The 21,350-nt window shown below is 59.9% G+C and overlaps 10 protein-coding genes across 10 annotated transcripts; 8 read left to right on the forward strand and 2 right to left on the reverse strand.

Annotated features, from left to right (window-relative positions):
* Window positions 1-406: 406 nt before the first annotated feature.
* On the forward strand, window positions 407-1,550 carry SPRG_01857 (hypothetical protein; the record flags this gene model as incomplete). Its single annotated transcript, XM_012340423.1, has 2 exons — window positions 407-542; window positions 592-1,550. The coding sequence occupies exons 1-2, from the start codon at window positions 431-433 to the stop codon at window positions 1,548-1,550; spliced, it is 1,071 nt and encodes a 356-aa protein (XP_012195813.1). The 5' UTR covers window positions 407-430.
* Window positions 1,551-2,460: 910 nt separating this feature from the next.
* SPRG_01858 (hypothetical protein) lies at window positions 2,461-3,207 on the forward strand. The gene has a single exon (XM_012340424.1). It carries the CDS (start codon window positions 2,509-2,511, stop codon window positions 3,139-3,141), a length of 633 nt encoding a protein of 210 aa, XP_012195814.1. The 5' UTR covers window positions 2,461-2,508; the 3' UTR covers window positions 3,142-3,207.
* Window positions 3,208-3,403: 196 nt separating this feature from the next.
* On the forward strand, window positions 3,404-4,528 carry SPRG_01859 (hypothetical protein). Its single transcript, XM_012340425.1, has 3 exons — window positions 3,404-3,679; window positions 3,727-3,816; window positions 3,859-4,528. The coding sequence occupies exons 1-3, from the start codon at window positions 3,436-3,438 to the stop codon at window positions 4,467-4,469; spliced, it is 945 nt and encodes a 314-aa protein (XP_012195815.1). The 5' UTR covers window positions 3,404-3,435; the 3' UTR covers window positions 4,470-4,528.
* Window positions 4,529-5,192: 664 nt separating this feature from the next.
* On the forward strand, window positions 5,193-7,891 carry SPRG_01860 (hypothetical protein). The gene is made up of 2 exons (XM_012340426.1): window positions 5,193-5,223; window positions 5,276-7,891. The coding sequence occupies exons 1-2, from the start codon at window positions 5,209-5,211 to the stop codon at window positions 7,283-7,285; spliced, it is 2,025 nt and encodes a 674-aa protein (XP_012195816.1). The 5' UTR covers window positions 5,193-5,208; the 3' UTR covers window positions 7,286-7,891.
* Window positions 7,892-8,039: 148 nt separating this feature from the next.
* Window positions 8,040-10,517, forward strand: SPRG_01861 (hypothetical protein; the record flags this gene model as incomplete). Its single annotated transcript, XM_012340427.1, has 16 exons — window positions 8,040-8,090; window positions 8,132-8,330; window positions 8,377-8,413; window positions 8,457-8,684; window positions 8,730-8,759; window positions 8,808-8,866; window positions 8,909-8,952; window positions 9,015-9,132; window positions 9,185-9,375; window positions 9,429-9,606; window positions 9,656-9,797; window positions 9,853-9,982; window positions 10,028-10,084; window positions 10,133-10,184; window positions 10,232-10,311; window positions 10,353-10,517. The coding sequence occupies 16 exons, from the start codon at window positions 8,040-8,042 to the stop codon at window positions 10,515-10,517; spliced, it is 1,761 nt and encodes a 586-aa protein (XP_012195817.1).
* On the reverse strand, window positions 10,507-11,316 carry SPRG_01862 (hypothetical protein). The gene is made up of 5 exons (XM_012340428.1): window positions 11,285-11,316; window positions 10,996-11,243; window positions 10,892-10,949; window positions 10,708-10,842; window positions 10,507-10,661 (listed from the first exon to the last, which is right to left on the reverse strand). The coding sequence occupies exons 1-5, from the start codon at window positions 11,297-11,299 to the stop codon at window positions 10,521-10,523; spliced, it is 597 nt and encodes a 198-aa protein (XP_012195818.1). The 5' UTR covers window positions 11,300-11,316; the 3' UTR covers window positions 10,507-10,520.
* A 7-nt stretch (window positions 11,317-11,323) lies between these two features.
* SPRG_01863 (hypothetical protein) lies at window positions 11,324-12,178 on the forward strand. Its single transcript, XM_012340429.1, has 4 exons — window positions 11,324-11,403; window positions 11,449-11,622; window positions 11,672-11,707; window positions 11,761-12,178. Exons 1-4 carry the CDS (start codon window positions 11,353-11,355, stop codon window positions 12,136-12,138), a joined length of 639 nt encoding a protein of 212 aa, XP_012195819.1. The 5' UTR covers window positions 11,324-11,352; the 3' UTR covers window positions 12,139-12,178.
* An 849-nt stretch (window positions 12,179-13,027) lies between these two features.
* Window positions 13,028-13,728, forward strand: SPRG_01864 (hypothetical protein; the record flags this gene model as incomplete). Its single annotated transcript, XM_012340430.1, has 4 exons — window positions 13,028-13,126; window positions 13,170-13,325; window positions 13,372-13,377; window positions 13,420-13,728. 4 exons carry the CDS (start codon window positions 13,028-13,030, stop codon window positions 13,726-13,728), a joined length of 570 nt encoding a protein of 189 aa, XP_012195820.1.
* Window positions 13,729-14,243: 515 nt separating this feature from the next.
* Window positions 14,244-16,406, forward strand: SPRG_01865 (hypothetical protein; the record flags this gene model as incomplete). The annotated part of the gene is made up of 5 exons (XM_012340431.1): window positions 14,244-14,591; window positions 14,641-14,951; window positions 15,002-15,166; window positions 15,211-16,115; window positions 16,160-16,406. 5 exons carry the CDS (start codon window positions 14,244-14,246, stop codon window positions 16,345-16,347), a joined length of 1,917 nt encoding a protein of 638 aa, XP_012195821.1. The 3' UTR covers window positions 16,348-16,406.
* Window positions 16,407-16,453: 47 nt separating this feature from the next.
* Window positions 16,454-20,655, reverse strand: SPRG_01866 (hypothetical protein; the record flags this gene model as incomplete). The annotated part of the gene is made up of 6 exons (XM_012340432.1): window positions 16,454-16,877; window positions 16,931-17,810; window positions 17,861-18,715; window positions 18,760-20,362; window positions 20,412-20,504; window positions 20,567-20,655. The coding sequence occupies 6 exons, from the start codon at window positions 20,653-20,655 to the stop codon at window positions 16,489-16,491; spliced, it is 3,909 nt and encodes a 1,302-aa protein (XP_012195822.1). The 3' UTR covers window positions 16,454-16,488.
* Window positions 20,656-21,350: the final 695 nt, after the last annotated feature.

Raw genomic sequence — 21,350 nt, forward strand, 5'->3', positions numbered from 1 at the left:
GATACGAGCCGATCTAGCATCCAAGGGGGAGGCTCCGAGGGGCTTCATACTCCATTGCACGACTTACACAGGCAAATGAGAGTGAGGATGGAGATGCGATGTGCTGTACATGTACATTCCGTGCAAGCAGTCGTCGGAGGCCGCGCCAACATTCGGGCTCAGATGCTGGAGAAGCGACCGTTCACCACTTGTTGAAGCCAGGTTCAGCTGCGTCAAACGACCAAGATCACCAGCAGACCCAACAACCGCTGCTGACATGAAGCGCCTTGGACACAAGAGCCGCTCGTGCTGCACGTGCGGCTTTTATTGCTGCCCGTATGGTTGCGTGTTTTCCGCTTGTCTGGATTGTCCGCGCCTGTTTCGCCTAGGTAGGGCACGGAAATGGCATCAAATATGCCAAGATCATTGACACGCCACCGAATCGGAGCAGATGGACATTCTTTGGCTGCCTCTTGCTCCTGGCTCGCAGTCCGTCGGTCATTTTGCCTCTGGGCCTTGCAACATGCACGGTTCTACCGCCCTCGTCATCGTGCTTCTTCACGGTACGCGACCTTCCGTGGCTATGTCGAGGCTCATGCATCTCACGCACAGCTGCGGCGACGTTGGCGATGCAAGACCCATCCTTGTGCCGGCTCGTCGTACTCTGCTTCACCATCACCAACACCCCGTGCAACCGCCAACTCGGCGCGTGTCCTCCGTGTCTCTACGCGAACGCGCAGGGCGGGTACCTCTGTTGGGCGAAAACGGGACCGTCGTGCCCATTCACAGACAAGTCGGAGCTCACGATGTTCGACTGCTCAGGCAACAGCGGGAATGCTACGACCGCGCCGCCTACACCGACACCAACGACGGCGCCGGTGCCAACAACAACGCTGGCGCCAACAACAACAGCGACACCGACGACGGCGACTCCAACGACCAACAACAGTACACAGACAGTACCGGGACCGAACGAAGGCAGCAGCACGAACAGCGCTGGCTCGGGCACGGCGAGTCAAACAGTGCTCATGATCGCCATTGGCATGGGCGTCGCGCTCACGTTCGTGGCTGGCGTCTGCGCGCTCATGTATCGTCGCGAGAAGCGGCCCCGCGAGCCGTGCCCGCCCCCGACGCTCGTGGATCGGCCGGCGCAACGTAAATTCAAGCGCGGCGGCAGCATCGCCGTGCATGGGTCGCAGCTCCAGCGCATCAACTCGGGCTTCTCGTCGCAGAACGACGACCTTTCGCTGCGGTCGTTCCCGACGCCGTCGAGCTTTGGCGACGTGCAGAGCATTCTCGGGCAAGGCCGCGACGACGTGCAACCACACAGCACGATCCACGAGTACATTGACTCGGTGTCGTTTGCGCAGTTTTACCCGCTCCCGACAACAGCAGCGACCGACGACATTTCGGACTCGGTGTCGCAGTACCGGTCGACCAACTCGCTCGTGCTCGATGGCCGGTACAGCAACTTTTCGATCCTCTCGGACGATCCGCGCGATAACAACAACCCAAAGCTCCGCGTCTCGTGGGACGACGACGACGAGCGCGAGAAGGAGGTCGAGATCTAACGACGTTCCTTTCAACGACGTAGTACTAATAAGTTATAATACACCAATCTGTCTGTAATTCCGCTATTCCAGGCTAGGGCTAGGTGCAAAGTGTTATAACTTGCAACGACGGTCCACACATGGAGGAGCAATGCACCTCTATGTCCTCGGTCATTGACATTCGCACTGCTTTCTGAGCTGCAAGCAACAACGGCACGAGGCAGTGCATGGCGCATTCAATAGCACCATGGAAATGCACCACGCTCTCCACTCTTTTGAGGACGACCTCAACGTATGCGACGCCGCTTTGAAACAAGGGAGAGGTCGACCACACACGTACCGATATAGAGCACGTAGTGACTCTGACTTTAGTCCGAGGTGTATATACGTGTGCGGATCGTACGCACGCACGTACGTACGTGTGGACAGTCGATGTGATTGCGCCAGTGCAGTGCGCTGTCCCGATCTCTGCTTGGTACCGAGATGTAGTCGCAACCGCGCACTGGACCGACGCATCGAACGTAGGTACATGTATAGTAGTGCAGCAGCAGGGTCTACTGCATTCTTTGCATCGCGCATTGGCGCGGCTGGAATGCGAACCGGGACGTCTGCCCCTCGCAAACGCTGTGTTGTCGTGTCGCCACGTGTTATAACACTTTCGGCCGATTACAGCTTAGTTACACATCGCCCATGCAGCAGCATCCAATATCATCTCAGAGTGTCGCCAGGTCTCTACATGCCTGAGAGACTGCCGAGAGCGGTGACAGGAGGCAGCGTCGGCGGCGTCGACGAACTGGCGCGGAGGAGGAGCGGTTACGCCGCTTGACCGGCTGCACCAGCTGCGGGAGTGCGACTCAGCGTTCGTATCGAGTGGCCGGCGGCGATCGAACTTGACCAGATGTGTAACACGTCGTCTTCGCCCACGCTTCACCCATGCGATTTCAGAATCAAACTGGTCCTCAGTGTACTCGGAGTCGTCATGGGCGCGGAAACCTTTGTTGGCATTGGGCTCGTCGCCTTTGCCATCCTCTTCCTCGGCTACATGTCGTACAAGTGCAGCCGCGACAAGGCGCGCCTGCCGCCGCCGGCCAAGCCCGTCGAGACGCCCGCTTACAACCCAACCGCGCTCACCGAGATGGAAGATGGCCGCGGCAGCGGCTCGTTCGTCGTCCTCCAGGACAAGGTTCGCGACAGCAACATCTTGGACGCATCGCCGCCGCCTCAAACGCACGTCTCGGCCAAGCTCGTCTCGTTCAGCGCTGGGTCGTCCGTCGGCGTCGGCAGCCACTTTGTCGTGACCAAGCCGACAGCGACCGAGGACATTGCGATCCTCGAGGACGAAGAAGATGACGACGACATGATGGTCATCCAGCACGCGCCGATGAAGAAGCTCGGCGACGGCCTTGCCGATGACGACTTTGACATTGTCGATCAGGACTTGTACCGGTCGTCGACGTCGTTCACCAAAGGCATGGACGGCCGGTACTCGCACTTTAGCATGGTCTCGGAGCTCTCGGCGTACGAGACGGCGAGCGAGTACGAGTCGCGCATGTCCCAGGCAAGTCGCGACAGCTACATGACCGACTACGACGGCAAGGAGGCCCGAATTTAGACGCCACTACTAGTTTGAATAGGATTTATTAATCAACGCGCCAGCGCGGCGCAGTGAGCTACATTATTCGTCTCGTCGGGCTGCCTGCATGGCGCTTCCGCATGCCGAGAACAGCAAGACGCGGGCTACGGCACGAGCGACGGCGACCCCTCTCCCGTGTCACCATCTGCGCGCGTTCTTTGCCCGCACGATTCTACGACCATGCTTCTGATAGGCAGACAGGCAGTACCAGCTGGCGAGGCCCCGTCACGGTGCTTCGATCGGACCGCATCGCAGCCTTCTTTTCGCAGGGTGATGACCCGCCGCCTCTTCCTTCTACTGCTGCTCCACACGGCGGCCGCGGGCCTCGCAACGCGCAACGCAACGCACCTCTGTACATCGATCGACCGCTGCACCACGCGCGAGGCCACGACGTGCCACCGAGGTCGCGAGCGCTGTCCGTCGTGCCTCCTGCCGATGACCGAGACCGGTGTCTACGTGTGTTTTGAGTCCACCGGCGCGCGCTGTCCAACCCACGACCCGCCATTCATCGACTGCAGTCCGTGTTTCCATTCGAATCGCCTGTCCTCATGACCATGCACATAGCCATGGTGCGGCGCCTCGATACCAACGGCTCGGTGAGCCGAATACCGCCGCTCGACCCTAGCTCCTATAGCGCCCCGACGCCCGTCCCTGGTGCGCTTCATTTGGCGCCACGCGTCGTAACGTTTCGAGTAGGATCGGTGCCGCCGTTGTCGACGCTCCACATCGCCTACATTGTCGGCGTCTCGGTGTGCACGATCAGCATCTTTGGCTTCCTCTTCCTCTATCGCCCGGCGAGCGCCAGCGCCAAGGACGACGTCCCGATGCTACACCCGCCGACGTCGTCGCGCAAGATGGAAACGTTCCTCGAGGCCTTTGGCACCAACGACATGCTCTTACAGAGCAAGCGCGCGCTGCAGCCGATCGAGTCGGCGAGCCCGTTGGAAGCCCGCGCGTCGTACTTTGACTCGGTGCGGACCAGCGATCTCCTCACGTGCGCGCGGCAGATCCCGCTCCTCGAGGACGACGTTGAGCCCAAGGCCAAGACGCGTGCGGCATCCGGCGGCGGTCGCGGCACCGTCGTCATCGCCGAAGAGACGGAGCTGCCGAAAGAGGTGGGCGAGGCGCCGTCGCTCATGCGACCCACGGAGTTGCGGAAGCAGCGGCCAATCGACAGCCTCATGTCGCCGTATTCAATCGGCTCCTCGGAGAGCGCTGACTCGATCCTCTCCGACAACAACGAAGAGGTGTTCATGTCCAGGTCCTTCTCCTGGAACAAGTTCAGCCTCCATGGCACGCCAGCGTAATCGAGCCGCTTATTTATACGAGATTTCATTGGTCTTATTTCAACGAATCAGCGCGTGCCAAGCACTCTGTCTTGGATGTGGGAATTCGAGTCATGTTCAGGAATTTCTCAGGAATTCACTCCGTCCTCAGAGGGTCAAGATGACGAGGAAAGTTATACCGGTAGCGTTCGGGATACCTTTAGTCTACTTGACGAGCGATTACACCAAGGGTACATATTAATACATCTACCGACTCACTGCTACCGAGTGGATGCGGCAAGTACTTTGTCGTTACTGGCTATTGAAGCTATGGCTCGCCTTGCAATTACACATAAGGTTCGCCACAGTGAGCACGCTCTCGAGCGCATATGACCCAAGAAACAATACTCAGCGTATTTCAACTGCTACACAAACTCGACGCAGGATTGACTCTCAGTGCGTCGTTCAAGTACGACACCGTTTCAAGTCCGCTCGTTGCAGTCTACAGTGAAAAGAGGTCCTCGACCAGCGTCGCATCCTGCCTTTAACTCGGACGACAAGCTCGACTGAGCCTGCTGCACATTGCATTGGATGTAAGCTGTCGAGTGCGAGCGGTGGTATCTCGTCTTGGTTGGTTGGTACCGGTATGTTGTTGCGCCTCGTCTCCCACGAGAGCGCGGATTCCGGATAAACGAGATCTCAAAGGGTTATTCCCTTAAAAAGTACAACGATATCCGGAGTTGCTGTGAGCCCTTTTCTGACACTGACGAAACGACGAACGATGTCGGAGCTTGAGGTGCGTCGGTCGGTCGCAAGGAAGCGGTGATGCTTATGAGGGCCTGTACTAGGAAGGAAGCGGCTTGGAGCGCCGACCCAACTATGACCCAACGTACATGAAGGAGGGGTATTTGCAGAAGAAGGGCCAGCTCCTCAAGGGCTGGAAGAAGCGCTGGTTTGTCTGCGACGGGCGGTCGCTGAGCTACTACATCTCGAGCAAGGACAAGAAGCCGAATGCTGTCATTCCGCTCGAGTCGGCGTCCGTCCAAGACGGCGGCCTCAGCGAAACGTGGCACTCGCCGCGCATTTACCTCACGGACGGCACCAGTGGCACCATGTACTGCCTCTCGGCCGAAGAGAAGGGCGTCGCCTCCGACTGGCTCAGCGTCCTCACAAAGGCCGTCGCGCGCATCCAAGAAGTCAAGCACAAGCACCGCCTGGAGCGCAACACGAGCGTCGGCGGCACGACCATCACGCCGTTCGACGAAGAAGAGGGGCGACAAAAGCCCGTGAGCCAGCAGCACGCACCGCCGTCGCCGGCGCGCAAGCCCATGACGTCCGAAGCATCGCGCAGCCGCATGCAGCCGTCGTCGCAAATGAGCCATGGCTCCAAGGTGCCGACGCAGCCGACCAACATTCGTCTCGAGAACGAACTCTCGAGCGCGTCCGAGCTGCTGTCGTGCCTCCTCTTCAACAAGCCGTCGTCGCAGCACCCGCTTCACTTTCACTTTCACGGTGCCAAGAACGGTGTCCGTGTGTCGACGGCGACGCACGGCGCCACCGGCAAGCAGTACGTCCGGGGTAGCGTCGCGCTAAAAACCTTGCCCTCTGTCGCCCTACGCATCCTTCTCGACCACCAAAAGCGCAACGAGTGGGATCTTCACTTCCCAGTGTCGACGCACGTCGCGACCTACGGCGGGTCCACCGACCTCATCCACCTCTCGGGCGGCGCGCCGTACAACCTCTTTGCGGATCCGCTCGTGGCGACCGCCAACACGGCCCTGCCCGCCCTCGGCTGCGCGGCCCTCTCGACGCTACTGGCAGGCGACGTAGTGCACTCGGCCTGCGCCGCGGTCCTTGGTGGCCTTGCGTCAAGCATTGATTGGCGGTCGCTTGCCGTGCCGCGCGACCTGCTCCTGCTGCGTCACGTGTACGAGGCGTCAACGCCCCATGCCAAGCGCAACGACCGGCTCTCTTGCCACAACGTGCTCGATGCAGTGGGCATGTCGAGCGTGCCGTCGGCGATGGTGATCCTCGAGATGTCGGTCACCAATGAGCTCAAGCCGGTCCCGACCGGCGTCGTGCGTGGCCACGTTGGCACCTCGGGCTGGCTCGTCGAGCCCCTCGACGGCGAGTCGACATTGTTGACGTACGTGACGGACTTGAACCTCGGCGGGTGGGTGCCCGCGGCCACGACGAACAATGTGCTCCACGATCGCATGACGATTCTCTCGGCGATCGCCGAGTTTGTGCACCAAGCCAAGATCCACGGTCCGAATCTGGGCTACATCGACGATGACGACGACGACGATGACACGCGCGACGCGATGACGGCGCCGGCCCATGAGACGCACGTGGCCGACGCAGGCTCGTCGGTCTTTCACCCGCGCGACTACTTTAAGCTCATGCTGCAGATCCCGACGGGTGGCGTCAAGTTGACGGATAAGGAGGTCGCCAAGAAGCAAAACGGTGTGCTCATGGAAGTCATCAAGTCGATGGGCACCAAGCTCCTCGAAGGCAAGTCGGCCGTGAGTCTGTCCTTGCCAGTGCGCATCTTTGAGCCGCGCTCGATGCTGGAGCGCCTCGTGGACCTGTACTTGTACGCACCCAACTACCTCAACCGCGCCGCAGACGCGACCGAGATGCTCGAGCGCTTCAAGCTCACAATGACCTTTGCGATCGCTGGCTGGCACCACGGCGTCGGCTGTATGAAGCCGTTCAACCCGATTCTCGGCGAGACGTTTGAGGCCGAGCTTGCCGACGGCGCGCAGGTCTATGGCGAGCACACGAGCCACCACCCCCGATTAGCTTTCTCCAGGTCGTGGGCCAAAAGTACTCGATTTCCGCCCAGTCGATCATGAACGGCTCGATGCAAGGCAACTGCCTCGTCCAAGTGCAGCAAGGGCCCGTGCGCATTTCGTTCAACGACGGCACGCTCATCGAGTGCTCGCTGCCTGGCGTGCGAATGGGCGGGTTTCTCTGGGGCGACCGCGTCGTGGACTTTGTCGGCACGATCGTCTTTGAAGACAAGGTGAACGGCCTCCGCTGCGACTTGAAACTCGACCCGGACTCGAAGAAGGGCATGTTTGCGTCCAATAAGCTCCCGACGGACCGCTTCCGGGGCACGATCACGCGCTTCGGCGACGAGATTTGCGACGTGAGCGGGTCGTGGCTCGAAGACCTCCGTTTTGACGACGCGGTGTACTGGTCACTGCACAAGGACGCGTGCGCGCCGGTCGTGTGGCTCCCGGACGACAAGGTGCTGCCGTCCGACAGCCGGAACCGCCAGGACCTCCGGTTCCTTGCGCAAGGCGACCTCGAAGAGGCGCAGGAGTGGAAGTTGCAGCTCGAGGTGCTCCAGCGCAGCGACCGCTCCAAGCGCAAGGACGGGCGCCGCCCCAACCACTGGACGATGGGCACGTCGCATTAGATAAGACTCGATAACGTGTTGGGTTCGCATACACACACTGCCCTGTCTTCGTCCTTGTTCTCGGCGGCTTCTTATCTCCAGAGCACATAGCGGGCGCATGCCAGGACCTGCATCATGGTGGAGTAGCATGAGTGCCATTGCAAAACGGCCGCCGGAGGTGCGATCTTGCGAAGCGTCGGCGGACGATGGCCAACCCGTGCAAGATCTCGCCCACGACGGACGAGCCGACGGCCGAGGTTGGTGCAGCGCGAGTGCATTCGCCTCATGCAGTCAATAGGTCCGGCGAAAGAAGCGCACGGACGACGCGCTGCGCAAGAAGAAGGACGAGCGCAAAAACGCAGCGCGCCGCCGCAAGCACGAGAAGCAGCAGGCGGCAGCGACCAAGATCCAGTCGCTCGTGCGAGGCGCCCAGACCCGCGTGTACATCTCGTCGAGCATCGCGCCCGAGCTGCCGGTCGCACACGAAGAAAAGCCCGGTAGGTTGCTACCGATGGGTGCGAGGGCACCCAGTTGACTGTGTAGCAACGCCCGCCGTTGACGTGCCCCGGCTCGCATTGAGGTAGTCGCACCGAGACGCATGGTGGGTGACGCGAGCTGCGTAGTGCACTTGGCCATAGCGCAGACGGCCTTCACCGGAGTCAGCCACGCAGTGCGAGGGAGCTGCTTCCAACGTCGGCGAGTGCCAAGGACCTCTCTTTCGATCGACCGCTGACGAGCAGTCGAGGCAAGACGCCGAGGCGCAGTGCGAGCGCGGTGAGTCTATCGAGCCGACCCCCAACTCCCGCGAGCAGCAGCCGTCCCCTGAGTGCGCGCGACACGACGCCTCCTCCGTATGCATGCAATCGTGGTCGGTCCTCACGATGAAATGCTGCTAGACGACAAGAGACAGCCGAAGGGGACGAGAGGTATATGTCGACGCACATATCGTCGTCGTGCGGCACCTCGTTTTGTAGGACACCCCCGAGCTCTGCCGTGGCCACAGTACGCAGCGATGCTGTGAGCCCAAAGCTCGGTACGCCCGCATGGCCCGCACCCTCGATGAACTCTCGGGTAGAGTCGGCGGCCACACGTGTGCAAGCCTACTTTCGAGGCTACGCGGTGCGAAAAACCAAGTTGGCGTCGCTCCGCCTTCCGACGACGACAACGACGACGACGATGAGAGCGACACGCCGCCTGCAGAATCCACTCCCGAGACGGAGAGACTGAGCGAGGCCAAGGCTACGGAAGAGGACCCGCCAGCTCCGTGGCCGAGCCCGCTGACCCTCGAGGCGCCTCTCGGTGCGAGCTTATCGATCGCATGAGCCGGAGATTCCAGCGAGTTTTGTGGTAGACGTCTCGCATGACACGACCGAGTCGGTGCTTACGGCGGGCAGCGTCCGCGTCCTTGTGCTGACGTGGAATCTTCAAGCGCACAAGCCTCCAGCCGACCTTGCGCCCCTTTTGCGCCCCGGGACGTGTCATATTTACGCGATCGGCACGGAAGAGTGCGTCCAGACGTACGTCCAAGAAGGCGCCGTGCCGGTGCCTCACATCTTTGTAGCATCGCCAAATCGGTGCTCTTCCAATCGAAAAAGGAGTGGGAAGACAAAATTCGCGCAACGCTCGGGCCAACAAGTTACATCAAATTGCGCAGCCACGCGCTCACGGCGATGCACAACATGGTATTCGTGCACACGAGCGTCCTCCCGCTGGTCACGGGCCTCGAGTCGGACGCGATCGCGACTGGGATCGGCAACCAGCTCGGCAACAAAGGTATATCCCTTTGGTCTATAATGTCGAGATCAACGAGACACATATGGAGGCGGCGTCGGCATTGGCTTCCAACTCGGCCTCACGCGCTTTGCCTTTATCAACGCGCACTTCGAGGCGCACCAGTCGCAGCACGCTCTGAAGCGGCGCAACGCCAACTTTGAAAAATCAACGCCGAGCTCCGACTGCTCCCTGTTGCGTACGATACGACCCTAGTCCGTCGTAGACCAACGACAATATTGTCGATAGAAAGGGCGACGACCACGTCGGTCCGATCTCGGACGTTTTTGACCGCGTCTTTTGGAGCGGCGACCTCAACTACCGCATCGACGGGACGCGGCGCATGATTGACACGCTCCTCGCGCGTGACATGCACAACGTGATGAGTTTCATCCCTATTTCCGCTTTCTCACACGAGGGGTAGGTGCTACTTGCCAATGACCAGCTCACAAAAGAGCGCGACGCTCAGCGCGTCTTCCAAGTACGTAGTGGGTGAGAACCACGCTGGTGACCAAATGGACTGTACTAGCGCTTTCACGAAGGTCCGCTGCATTTTCGCCCGACATACAAGTTTGACAAGGGTGCGACGAAATCCTTCATTTGTGGGCGACGCAGAGGACGGACTTAGGCTCCGACGTCTACGATACCTCGGCCAAGCAGCGAATACCATCGTGGACCGATCGGATTCTCTACGCGACGCTGCAGCCGGTACCTCATCTTTCTCAGGCATTTCCAGAATGCAATGTTAGCATACGATCCAACTACGGTCGTATGAGAGCCACATGGAGATCAAGACGTCCGACCACCGCCCCGTCTCGGCTGTCTTTGACGTTGCGTTCACTGGCCACGAAGCGCGATTGCATGCGACGGCCAAATCCAACCAAACCAAGAGCGAAGTGTGCAGTGTACAATAGACATTACAACTCGCGTTGTGGGGATATCTGGACGAGCGTGCGCTCGAGCGCGTGGACATGTGCTTGAAGCGAGGTAACCTTTTCGCGTGTCGAGTGGAGCTCGTTGGTTGTCGCGTCGAGCCGCACCATCAGTCCTTTCTGGTCCTGCTCGCCGCATGACCAAACCAAACGCAAGCAAAAAAGCTCGTACCGAGAGCAGTCGCTTCTGCGCAGCGTCATTCGACCGTTGTAGCAGCAGGAGTTGCTTGGCTAGCTTGTCCGTCTGCATCGTCGCCTTGGTCCAAAGGACCCCCAGACGGTGCACCTCGGCTTTGTATTGCGCGACCTACGCGACTTGGATGATGTTCGTGCAATATAGATAGAGCGTGTTGTGCCTGGGCACGCAAGAGTGCAATCTGTGCGTTCGGCGGGCGCGGTGGAGAAGCACTTCTTCTAGCCGTAGATGACAGCCCTGTTGCAAAATCAAAGCGATTCTCACGGGATGGTCACATGAACTCGGGTCTTGGGTTGTACTAGGTCGTCCGAGCGCACCGCGAGCCGCTCAATGAGCGAGAGATTCGTCGCGCCCAGCGTTTCAATCGTTGCGTGCATGGCGTGCATCTCTGCCTCGAGCGTCCTCTGCAAATCATGGAGCTGCGCCAATTGCGATTCCGAGTGCGCTTTCAGCGCCACATAGTCCGCCATGGCCTCGTCGGCTTGGCGCTTGTGGTAAACGCACATGGGGCACTAGAGAGAGGTCAAGAAGAGCACACATGCGCTCGATGTACATGGGGCGGCGGCATCGCGCTATCGTTCCAAGAAAGAAGAGGCCACGTAACGCTCACGCCGAAGAGTCATGGCGACGAACCAAGAGGAGGAGCCGTCGCGCGAACTAACCAAGGCCGAGGTTGATTGTCTACATCGATGAGTGCCTCGTCATGACCGTAGATAGATCCTTCGCTTGTGCCGACACAATCGCATCTTGGTGTCGGCCGCGCAGCAGAAAAAGCTTCAAGCTGACCTCTCGGGTGCCACACTCACGGCCGCCGAGAAGACGCGTCAGAACCACATTGACTTTGTCTCGGACCTCACAGGCTCTGGCGTCGCAGTCGAGGTCCTCACCGAGGTAGTTGATGTCCTTGATTGTTTTCTGCTACATCGTGACGGGTGTGTAGTCGACCCGGGTGTGGACTGCGCGCGTTGGCTTGGAGGTGCTCCTGGTGATCGCACGAGTCGAGTGGATTCCAACCAGATTTGTACGTAGAAGCTCTGGGTCTTCATGGACGTGACGTACTCGATCTTGGCGTGGCGGCCCGCGACGTGGCTCTGGGGCGCACCCCCGGCCCGCCCATTGGAAAATGATTTTGAGCACGACCCACGCCACATGCATCTCACGCGCGTCATCACGCTGCTGCCAAAGACGCTTCCGAGCGGTAATGGAGAGGCGTCTCCGTGTCTCCTCCTCGAAGATGACGAGCATGTCAAGCTCACATTTGTCTGCACGTCCAAAGAAGAGCAAGCACGCATGCTCGCTAGCTTGATGAAGCTCGTGCAGCACGCCAAGAACCGCGCCGAGAACAACAACATAGAGAGCGATGACGGTGGACACAATACCGAAGACAACAAGCACAAGAGAGAATAAATGAAGTCCAAGTGGAACACGAGTCGGCCATATCTCACTCGATGGGTGTGGCAGCAGTCGCTGCATAGAGTGGTTCTAGGACGGGACTGCACAGGATCTTGTGGTCAGGCCTTTAGCAGTCTATGGACTTTCGTTATTGTAAATGGCCTCTTTCAACGTAATGCACGAGTCCGTGGTGCGAAGCACGGCCTCTGTTTGCAAGAAGGGCGACGCACGTCCGCCAAACGCAACGCACTCGCAGGCAAAGACCACAAGTCGGCCAAGCATTACGACCGGGACGGCGTTGCCTCTGTACGTATCTCAACTTAGAACGTCACGATTTGAGCTCAAAGCGCCATGACGATAACGTTCATGGGCATCACGTCGTTGCGCACGTCGTTCAACGCGCTCAGTCAAGCTCCAAGCTCAGCCTCGTGCGCTTCACCTTTATCAACGCGCGTGTCGAGGCGCATTATTCATGCACTGAAGTGGTGCAGCGCCAACTTTGAAACAATCAACAATGTGTCCTTCATGGACACCAACGCACACGGAAGAGCTTTTGCGCATGCCTAAATGTGGCATGTGCCACGAATAATGTAAAAAGCTTGAACCTGGTCCTTGTGACGTAACCAGCTCCGACCACCTCGCCAGGTGGTTCTGACGTCACCTCGCACCCCTCACGCATCCCCTCACGTGCGCGTTCTTCTACTGCTGAGCTGCTGTGTATCACCAATACACCACCCCATGAGTTTGCCCTATGAGCTTGCCCATGACTCGAATCGCTCGGCTTGTGCCTTTGAAGATTGCATGTTGCGACTGAATCTTCCGAAACGTATTTCGAGGCCATTGAATGGCGGCGCACCGTTGCCGTCGCGCCGAGTTGTGGCACGACGAAGAGCCCATCGAGCCCATGGAAGGGATTAGTTTCTCCAGCAACAAGCGGCTCGCCAACATAGCAAAAGGGCTCGCCAACCTCGCTTTCAAGCCACGTCGCGCCGTCAACCGCAGCGTGCGTCCACCTCTGGCGCACTGGCGCTGCATGGCAATCGTAGGATCCCCAACATTCACATCGGGTGCGGCGCTTCGAGGCGCTCGCCAACGATATTTCACGGGCGCTCTTGTCGCCGACGGAACGAGCGCTCGATGCGCACATCACTTTCGTGCGCGACCTCATTGAAGATGGGCGCGTCTTTAAGCTTCAAACCGAGGTGCGAACGTTGAAGCCCAAGGTTTCTCGTGGAAGGTATACATTAGGATTACGTATACGACGTGGGTACATCCGATCTCATCTTGTCGGATTAGACACAGTGGGTCTTTCTCAACAAGAGTGGCTCGGCGCTCGCGTGGCGCGCACCGACGTGGTGGCGACCGACGCCGGCGCGGCCGTCGACGTCCGCGTATCTAAGTCACAGCGCGCTGCAGCTAAGCGACGTGGAGGATGTCGTTTCTACCGCGTTGGAGCCCACGGCGCCGTATGCTATCCAGATTACGACGTCAAAGAAAATGCTCTGGGTCGCATGTCGAACCAAGGCGGAGCAAGAGCAAATGGAAGCCAGTGTCATGAAACTGGTCCACCAAACCAACCGGCGCCAAGCGGCCCGCAGCAATTAAAATGACACATTGTCTATTTTCCTGTAGACCGACTAAACAAAAAGCGGTGACCCACGGAACAATGCACTGTGCCGACGTAGCGCGTAGTGTCCAGTCGTTAGCATATCGTCGGTCGCCGTCGGCGTGATATCAGGTGCCACGTGAGCTCAAAGATCGTGCCTGGATTTCCACCAATCATATGCTACCTTGCAGATGGCTTGCCTCTGATTGGGTGACACGGCGTAGCTCCAGAGGTGCGTTTGGGGTCTGAAACGCCCCTGTCACACCCCCATCTTTAAAACTTCTTGTCACACTACATATTTGTATGTAATATAAAACCTACAGATTTCGAAGCAGGCGAAATATGACAAAAAGGGAGGCATACAAATCCCAAGTGGGCTCTGCCAAGGGGCGCCCATGGATCGAATTTTGACTCTCATTCCGCGATTTCCTTCGACACACAAGGTCCGTCCGTCTACGATCTTAGTGCTCGACGCACGCAAGTAGAGGATGGTGGCTTATGCACTGCGCGTAGCATGGGCAACGTTCATGGTCATACGCTGCTCATGGCGGGCCTCACCACGCTCCTCGTGACGGCCATGTGGTACCTCTCGACGAAGCGACGCGCCCTGCGCGCGTACCGGTACCGCGATGGCTTTGCCGCGTTTGAAGACACCAAAGCGACGACGACGCCGCGGCCCACGCGCATGCCTGTCATTCAAGATCGATACCTCAAGTCCAAAGTGCCGTCGACGTTGGATGCGATCGTCGTGGGCAGCGGCATTGGTGGTCTCGGCGTCGCTGCTATCCTGGCGCGCATGGGCTGGCGCGTGCTGGTCTTGGAGCAGCACGACCGCGCTGGCGGCGCCACGCACACGTTCGAGGTATATATCTTCGACAATATGATGTGCACTAAGAAACGGAATGATGCAGGACATGGGCGTCGAGTTCGACACGGGCACGCACTACATTGGTTCGATCGACCCGCAGTGCCGCGAGTACATGGAGCTCATGGGCATCGGTGATGATGTGCTGCAATGGGACCCGATCGGGGCGCATGAAGACGGGTTTGCGTACGACAAGGTGGCCGTCGGCGAGGGCGGTAGCTTCCAAGTCGCCTTTCCCGCGGGCCGCGACCGGTTCATTGCCGAGCTTTTGCGCAAGTTCCCGGACGAGCCCAACCTCAAGGAGCAACTCGAGGCGTACGTCGACCTCTGCGAGCGAGCGACCAAGCTCTCCCAGTGGTACGCCAACAGTTCACTTTGAGCTTGCCGTTTGATGGATATCATATTAGGTTCTACACGCTCAAGGTCGTCGAGCCGCAGTGGCTTGGGTCGCTCTTGATTCGGATTGCGCTCTTCTTTGGCGACCGCCACGGCTTTATGCGCCGCAACACGACCGACGTCATCGACAGTATCATCTCCAACAAGCTCCTCCAGCGCGTTCTGTGCGGGCAGTGGTACACCCTACACAAATCTCTCTGTCTTCTCACTACGTTCTTAGGGGCGACCATGGCGTGCTCCCCGACTCGGCACCCTTCTACATGCACAGCCAGATCGTCATGCACTACATGAATGGTGCCGTTTTCCCGCGCGGCGGGTCGGCCAAGATTGCCGAAGGCCTCGTGCGCTCCATCGAGCACAGCGGCGGCCGCGTCCTCGTCAAGGCCTCGGTCGCCCAAGTCCTTGTCAAAGGCGGCAAGGCCGTCGGCGTCCAGCTCGACAACGGCGACACCTTCCACGCGCCCGTCGTGGTCTCAAACATTGGGTTCTTCAACACGCGCGACAAGCTCCTCGACTCGTCGACACTTGCGACGCTGCCACCAAACTGGCGGCAGTTTGAGGTCGTCGCCAACGCGCAGCGGTCCGTGACCATGTGCTTTCTCTTCGTCTCGCTCGAGGGCACCGTGAGCGAGCTGGCGCTGCCAGCCTACAACGTCTGGTCGTGGCCCGACGTGACGGCGACGACGACGTACACGGAGCGGTTCCAGGAGGTGCTGCAGAAGGGCCTCCACGACAGCACGTCGCGGCCCGTGACGTTCATCGCGTTTCCGTGCGCAAAAGAGTCGACGTGGCACACGCGGTATCCCGGGAAGAGCAATGCGCTCGTACTGGCGATGGTCAACTTTGAAGACTTTGCGCCGTGGGCGCACATGAAGAGCGCCGACCGGGACAAGGACGCTGCGTACCAAGCGATCAAGGCGCAGTGGAAATCCAAGCTCGAGAAGGAGCTGTACACGTACTACCCGCAGCTGCAAGGCAAGGTCAAGGGCATGGATGTGGGCACGCCGCTGAGCTACAACACGTACTTGAACGCGGACAAGGGCGAGGTCTTTGGCCTCGAAATGGGCAAGTGGCGCTTTACGCCCGCGGCCTTTGACGTGCTTCGACCATCGACGCCGATTCGAGGTAGGTTTGGCGGTGGAGATATGGATGTTGAAAATCGGGCGTAGGATTTTACCAGACGGGCCAAGACATTGTCGCGATCGGTATCATGGGCGCGCTCATGTCGGGCGTCGTGACCGCGCACAACATTCTGAAATTTGGCCAGTTGCCGTCGCTCGCCACCGGGCACTTTGACTTGTACGACGACTGCAAGCAAAAAGGCGTTGTGCGACCGTCCAAGGCCACGATGGCCTAAGAAGAATCGTTGCTAAAGCGCAACACGGTCCTCCTTGCATCAAATCAATATCCTTGGAGGTAGTAGTATCCAAACTCGCTTGGCGACTTGGATATTAACTTTCGTATGCATCCCTAACCCTTCATCGGTCGTGCGGGGATCTCATTCGACGTCGTCGTGCTTGGTTTGGAGACGCTGAAGCGCGGTTGAGAGGCTTTCGCCGTCGGACGGCGATACGTCAAAGCCAGAGGCGTACCCAAGGCGCTCGATACACTGCAGATGACGCAGCACGCATCGCATGCCAGGCTCGACGCGGCTCTCGCGCTGGACAAGCTCCGTGACAAGAGGCTTGACCAACGACCAGAGGAAGCGCCCGCCTGTCGCCGGCACCACGCGCAAGAGCTGGCGGAGCTCCATGCTGCGCAGCGCGGCAACGTCGCCGTCCAGGAGGTGCTGCACGAGCATCGGGTCGCCTTCGCAGTGCAGCACGAGCTCGAGCCACGGCACGGGTGCGTCCAGTAGCACACTCGCAACAGCCACGTGTCCTTGGTCTACGTACACATCACTCGTCAAGATATCACGAGTCCCAGAGACAGAGTCGTACCAGCAAGCACGACGCGGTCCTCGAACGCCGCGCTAATGTCGAGTACGGCGCAGAGCCGCTGCAGGGGGCAGACACGCAAGGTCTCGTCGAGGAGCGATCGAGCCACAACATGGCGCTGAAGCCGCTCGTGCATCCGGACGGCCCACTCGCCGCCCTTTTCGCTAAACGTTCGCAGCCCCGCGAGCAGCAAGGGGTGCCATCCCTCGGTGGCGACGAAGGCTGCAAACGACACACTCGGCGCGTGCAGCGTCGCCCAAACGTAGCAGTTGCGGACGACCGAAAAGAGACTTCGGGGCCGCGCCTTGGCCACGCAAAACGCCAATAGATGCGGCGGCACGTGCCGGACGAGGGCCCGCAGACGCCGTCGCGCCGTATCGGGCAGCAGCGTTGGCACCGTCGCGCGCTGCACCTGCAGCGTCCAGTAGCGCACGGCCACTGCGTCGTCGGCCAAGCCCACGTCACTCGGCAAGAGTCGTTCGAGCAAGACGAGTTGGTCGTAGAGCGCAGCATCCTGGACGACGCTTGGACACAAGAGCGGTCGCGATGGGAGAAGTGCCGATAGGAAGAGCCAGTCGCGCCACGTCGGAGACTCTGCTGCGTGCAGTCGGTCAAGGAGGACGTGGTCGTGCCACCCGGCGGCGGCCAACGGTGGCAAGTGGCGAGGCGCCATCTGAACCAGCGAAAATGCCGACGTTGCCCGGTTCGTTGTCGACGCTTTCCAGGAAGCAGCTCGATCTGAGGCAAAGTACTTGACGCGGTTTTGGTGCGACGTCAGCAGCACTCGAAACGCTGCGTTCAAGTCATGCGACAGCTGGAGCTGGACGTGGAGCCAGCTGCCGGCCACGCTCGTCTCGAACGAGCTCCACTTGATCTCGCAGCCCTAGATTGCCATGTGAGGCGTTGGCAGTAATGGAGTAGTGCACCACGTACGTGGCACTGCGAGAGCGTGTTGAGACCGACGCGGCAGTGACACACGGCGAGCTCCGTGGCTTTGAGCGTCGCCCGCGCCTCGCGCGCAATGGCCGCGATCATCGGAAGGCGCAAAAAGCGGTAAAATCGGCTTTCCCAGAGCCGCGCCGAAAGCATTTCATTCGCCGGTCGTAGCTGCGCCGTGAGAACCGACGCCGTCACGGTCGCCGACGCCATATAGGTCTGCTGCGACGCCTGGAACGTCGCCACCTCGTGCAACCCACGCACCAACGCGTCGATGCTCGTGTCGGCAAGCCGGCTCGTGTCGATCAAGTCGCAAAGGCGACCGCGCAGCGTTCCGTCGGGACAGACAGCGAGCAACTTCTCCCAGAGCAGCGACGCTGGCGAAGACGATGGTAGCGTGCTGATGGTGGCAGTGACGAGCGACGTCCAAGCGGGCGATTGGAGCAGCGTCAGTACCTTGGTAAGCATGTCTTCGATCGGCAGTGAGAAGCGCGGCATCGTGAGCGGCAGCGACTGTGATGCAATCAAGGTCATCATGAGTGGGTTGGCGCTCACGACAACGTCGATGCTCGGGCCATCGTCGGTCGGCGACTGCAAGCAGTGCTGGAGCTCCAAGCGCAGCGCTGCGTCGTCTGGCGTCGTTGGCGTCCATGCCGCCAGGGCACTCGTGGCCGCATTAAGGAGCTGAACAATCTCGACACCGTACAAGGCACAAAATGTCAGCGGCGCCGCTGTACTTTGGTCGTCGACACTTTCATCTTCGCACTGGGTAGCCGCAAGATGCGACGGAAGATCGGCGTCCAATAACGCCGAGCGAAGATGCCCCGACGCCACGACGTGGGCGAGAAGCGACTACGCATGATAGGTTACTAAGCACTCCTAACTACATGACGTACCTGGGCCCGCGCGGTTTGCTCTGGCGTGTACTCTGTCGGGCGAAAGCACCATTCGGGAGCGTCGATCCACAGCTGCACCCAGAGAAGAACGACATCCACGACCGCGTCGGATGTCGAGAGTGCTACGAGGAGCGTGCGCACATCCGATGGACAGGTGCCTTGCTCCAGTGCCTTCGCCATGCGCAGCGCCAGGCTGCACGCAACGTACTCGAGCAAGACGTCGTCATCGTCGTCGCCCGCATGTGCTGTCGTGAGGAACCAGTTGATAATTGGTCGAAGCTCGTGGCGCCAAAAGGTCATGTCGACCGTTGCGAGGAAGGCGTCGACGAGCGCGCGGCTCAAGACCGAGTCGCTGCCGCTGCGCGTGATAAGGTCCGCGACGGCCTCTGGAAGCGCATTCTGGCGCAGGAGCGAGCAAACGAGCAGATGCGCCATGCTATGCACATGCGCTTTCGGGCGATCCGGCGCGGTGCCGAGGTACCCAGCGTGCTCCAGAATCGGCACGAGCAGTCGCGGTGCCGCGTGCAAGAGACTGGCCACGATCGGAGCTTCGGCATACACGACCGGCGTCTCGTCGTTGGGCAGAACCCACTGCCGCCGCCTGCTGGCGACTTCATCGAGGAGTCGTCGCTGCAACAAGAGCGCACCGCGCAGCTCGGCGGTCGCTCGTGCATACGCGGCGACGAGGCCGCGGGCGTCTCGGCAGTAGACGAGCTCGACGCATTCTTGCCACGTGTCTTTGGCGGGTTGGCGAGGACGGGCGGGCGGCACGGAGGGCGCGTTATCGCATAGTCCGATGCGCTGCAGATCGTCGCACGCCTGGCGCTGAATGGCCGCCAAGGCGGTCGGCACCGCGACATGCGGCAGCCGCGCCGTCTCAGCGAGCAGCGCCGCTTGCAGCCAGTTTGGGTCGAAGCGGCGGAAGGCGAGTACGAGGGGCGTGTCTGGAGGTCCGACAAACGCAGGCGCGACGCGGTGCAGAAGCCAAACCCATGCGACGTGCAGATGCGGGTAGACCGGTAGGTGCAGCTCGAGCGGCAACAGCGCGTCGTCGATCGAGAGTCGTAACGAAAGGCGAAGGAGCAGCGCGACGTAGGCTTGCTGCGCGTACGGTTGCAACGTCGAAGCCAAGGTGGTACATAGACTCGGCACGACGTCGATCGTCGGCGGAGACTGAGGTTCGAGCGCCAAGAGCACCCACGGCAAGGTCGTCGACGCAGTTCGCTGGGGAATGCGGTCGTAGAGAACGGCGATGCTGGAGGGCGGGATCATGGGCGGGGTGGACGTGCGGTGGAGGAGGTTGCAGAGCACGGCGAGCACATGGTCGAACGCATCGTCGTCCACGGTCGGCAGCAGCTCGAGCAGTGCCGGTAGCAGCGCAACGAGCGCATCGTGCTGATCCACGGCGCGGGATGCATTCCAAAGATGCGGCAAGGACGCTCGCGTCACGACACTGGGCATCGTGATGCGTGCGTCTGGTGCACCGTGGAGCTCATGCACGGGTGGCAGAAAGATATCGGCGCCAGCGATTAAGCGCACCGCTTCGCCAGCATGCTGCAGATGCACCGCAGGGTAGAGCGCTTCAAACGCTTTCTCGTAGTAGCTACATGCAAAGCTAGTCGTGAGCGCCATGGCTCGACAAACGAGCTTACGCGCGGACCCCGGAGAACGCTTGGAGGACGATCGAATCCGAGTAGTGCCGATGGCGGTAGAAGACGAGCGTGCCTGGCCCGGCCGGCCCGCAGCTATCGAGGTCAAGTGCAACACTTACGATATCGTGGGCCTCGAAGGCCATGTGTGTTAAGACAGCGTCGCCGGCATGCCACAAATCGCCGTTCGAGGCCAAGCCCCAGCCATGGCCATCGCAGTCGCGGATCTTGCCGAGCCCAACGCCATTGCGAATTTGGCCATTGACAACTCCAATGGCAATACCCTACAGGATGATCGATCGTGAAGATGAGTTTGCGGCAAAGGAGTCCATGACGCCAACCTCGTGGCTCGCAACGATCTCGAAATGGACGGTCCACGCCGATCCGAACGGCGTTGCCGCGACCGCCATGTGGCAGCGGCCGTCGCTGGCGGCTACGCATGTGACGGTCGAGCCTGCCTCGTCCTGCGTCACCCGGAGCTCGTCGCCGTGGGCGGTCGCGTCAAAGGCAAAGTCGCCGCCGATCTTGTCGGTCATCGCCACCGCAAGAAATCCCAAGATATCCGGATACCATGCAGCAAAATCCAGAATCTGTCGAAACAGAGTTTCGAACCAAGTTTGCCAATGCTCCGATGCCTTCGAATGCAAGTTTGCGCCTGCCTGTCGGCGGCTGAATTGCTTGCTTGCTGAAATCCGCTTGTTGCTTCAAGCATCCAGCAGCCTTCGATGCATTGCCGCGACAACCGAGGTGACCGAGGGCTTTGTACAATGACAACTACGATCGAGGAGCCGCCATCTCTTCGTGGCACGACGACGAATGGAGCCATACTCACGATGCATTGGTGGTGGATGATATACGGTACAAGCAGCAGAGTTGGTTCAATTCCCATTGAATATGCAAGACACCTAAATTCCAGCGTGGCTATCTTTAGTTCACTTGCCA

This window comes from Saprolegnia parasitica (genome assembly GCF_000151545.1).
Source record: "Saprolegnia parasitica CBS 223.65 unplaced genomic scaffold supercont2.5, whole genome shotgun sequence".
NCBI classification, from domain to species: domain Eukaryota; phylum Oomycota; class Saprolegniomycetes; order Saprolegniales; family Saprolegniaceae; genus Saprolegnia; species Saprolegnia parasitica.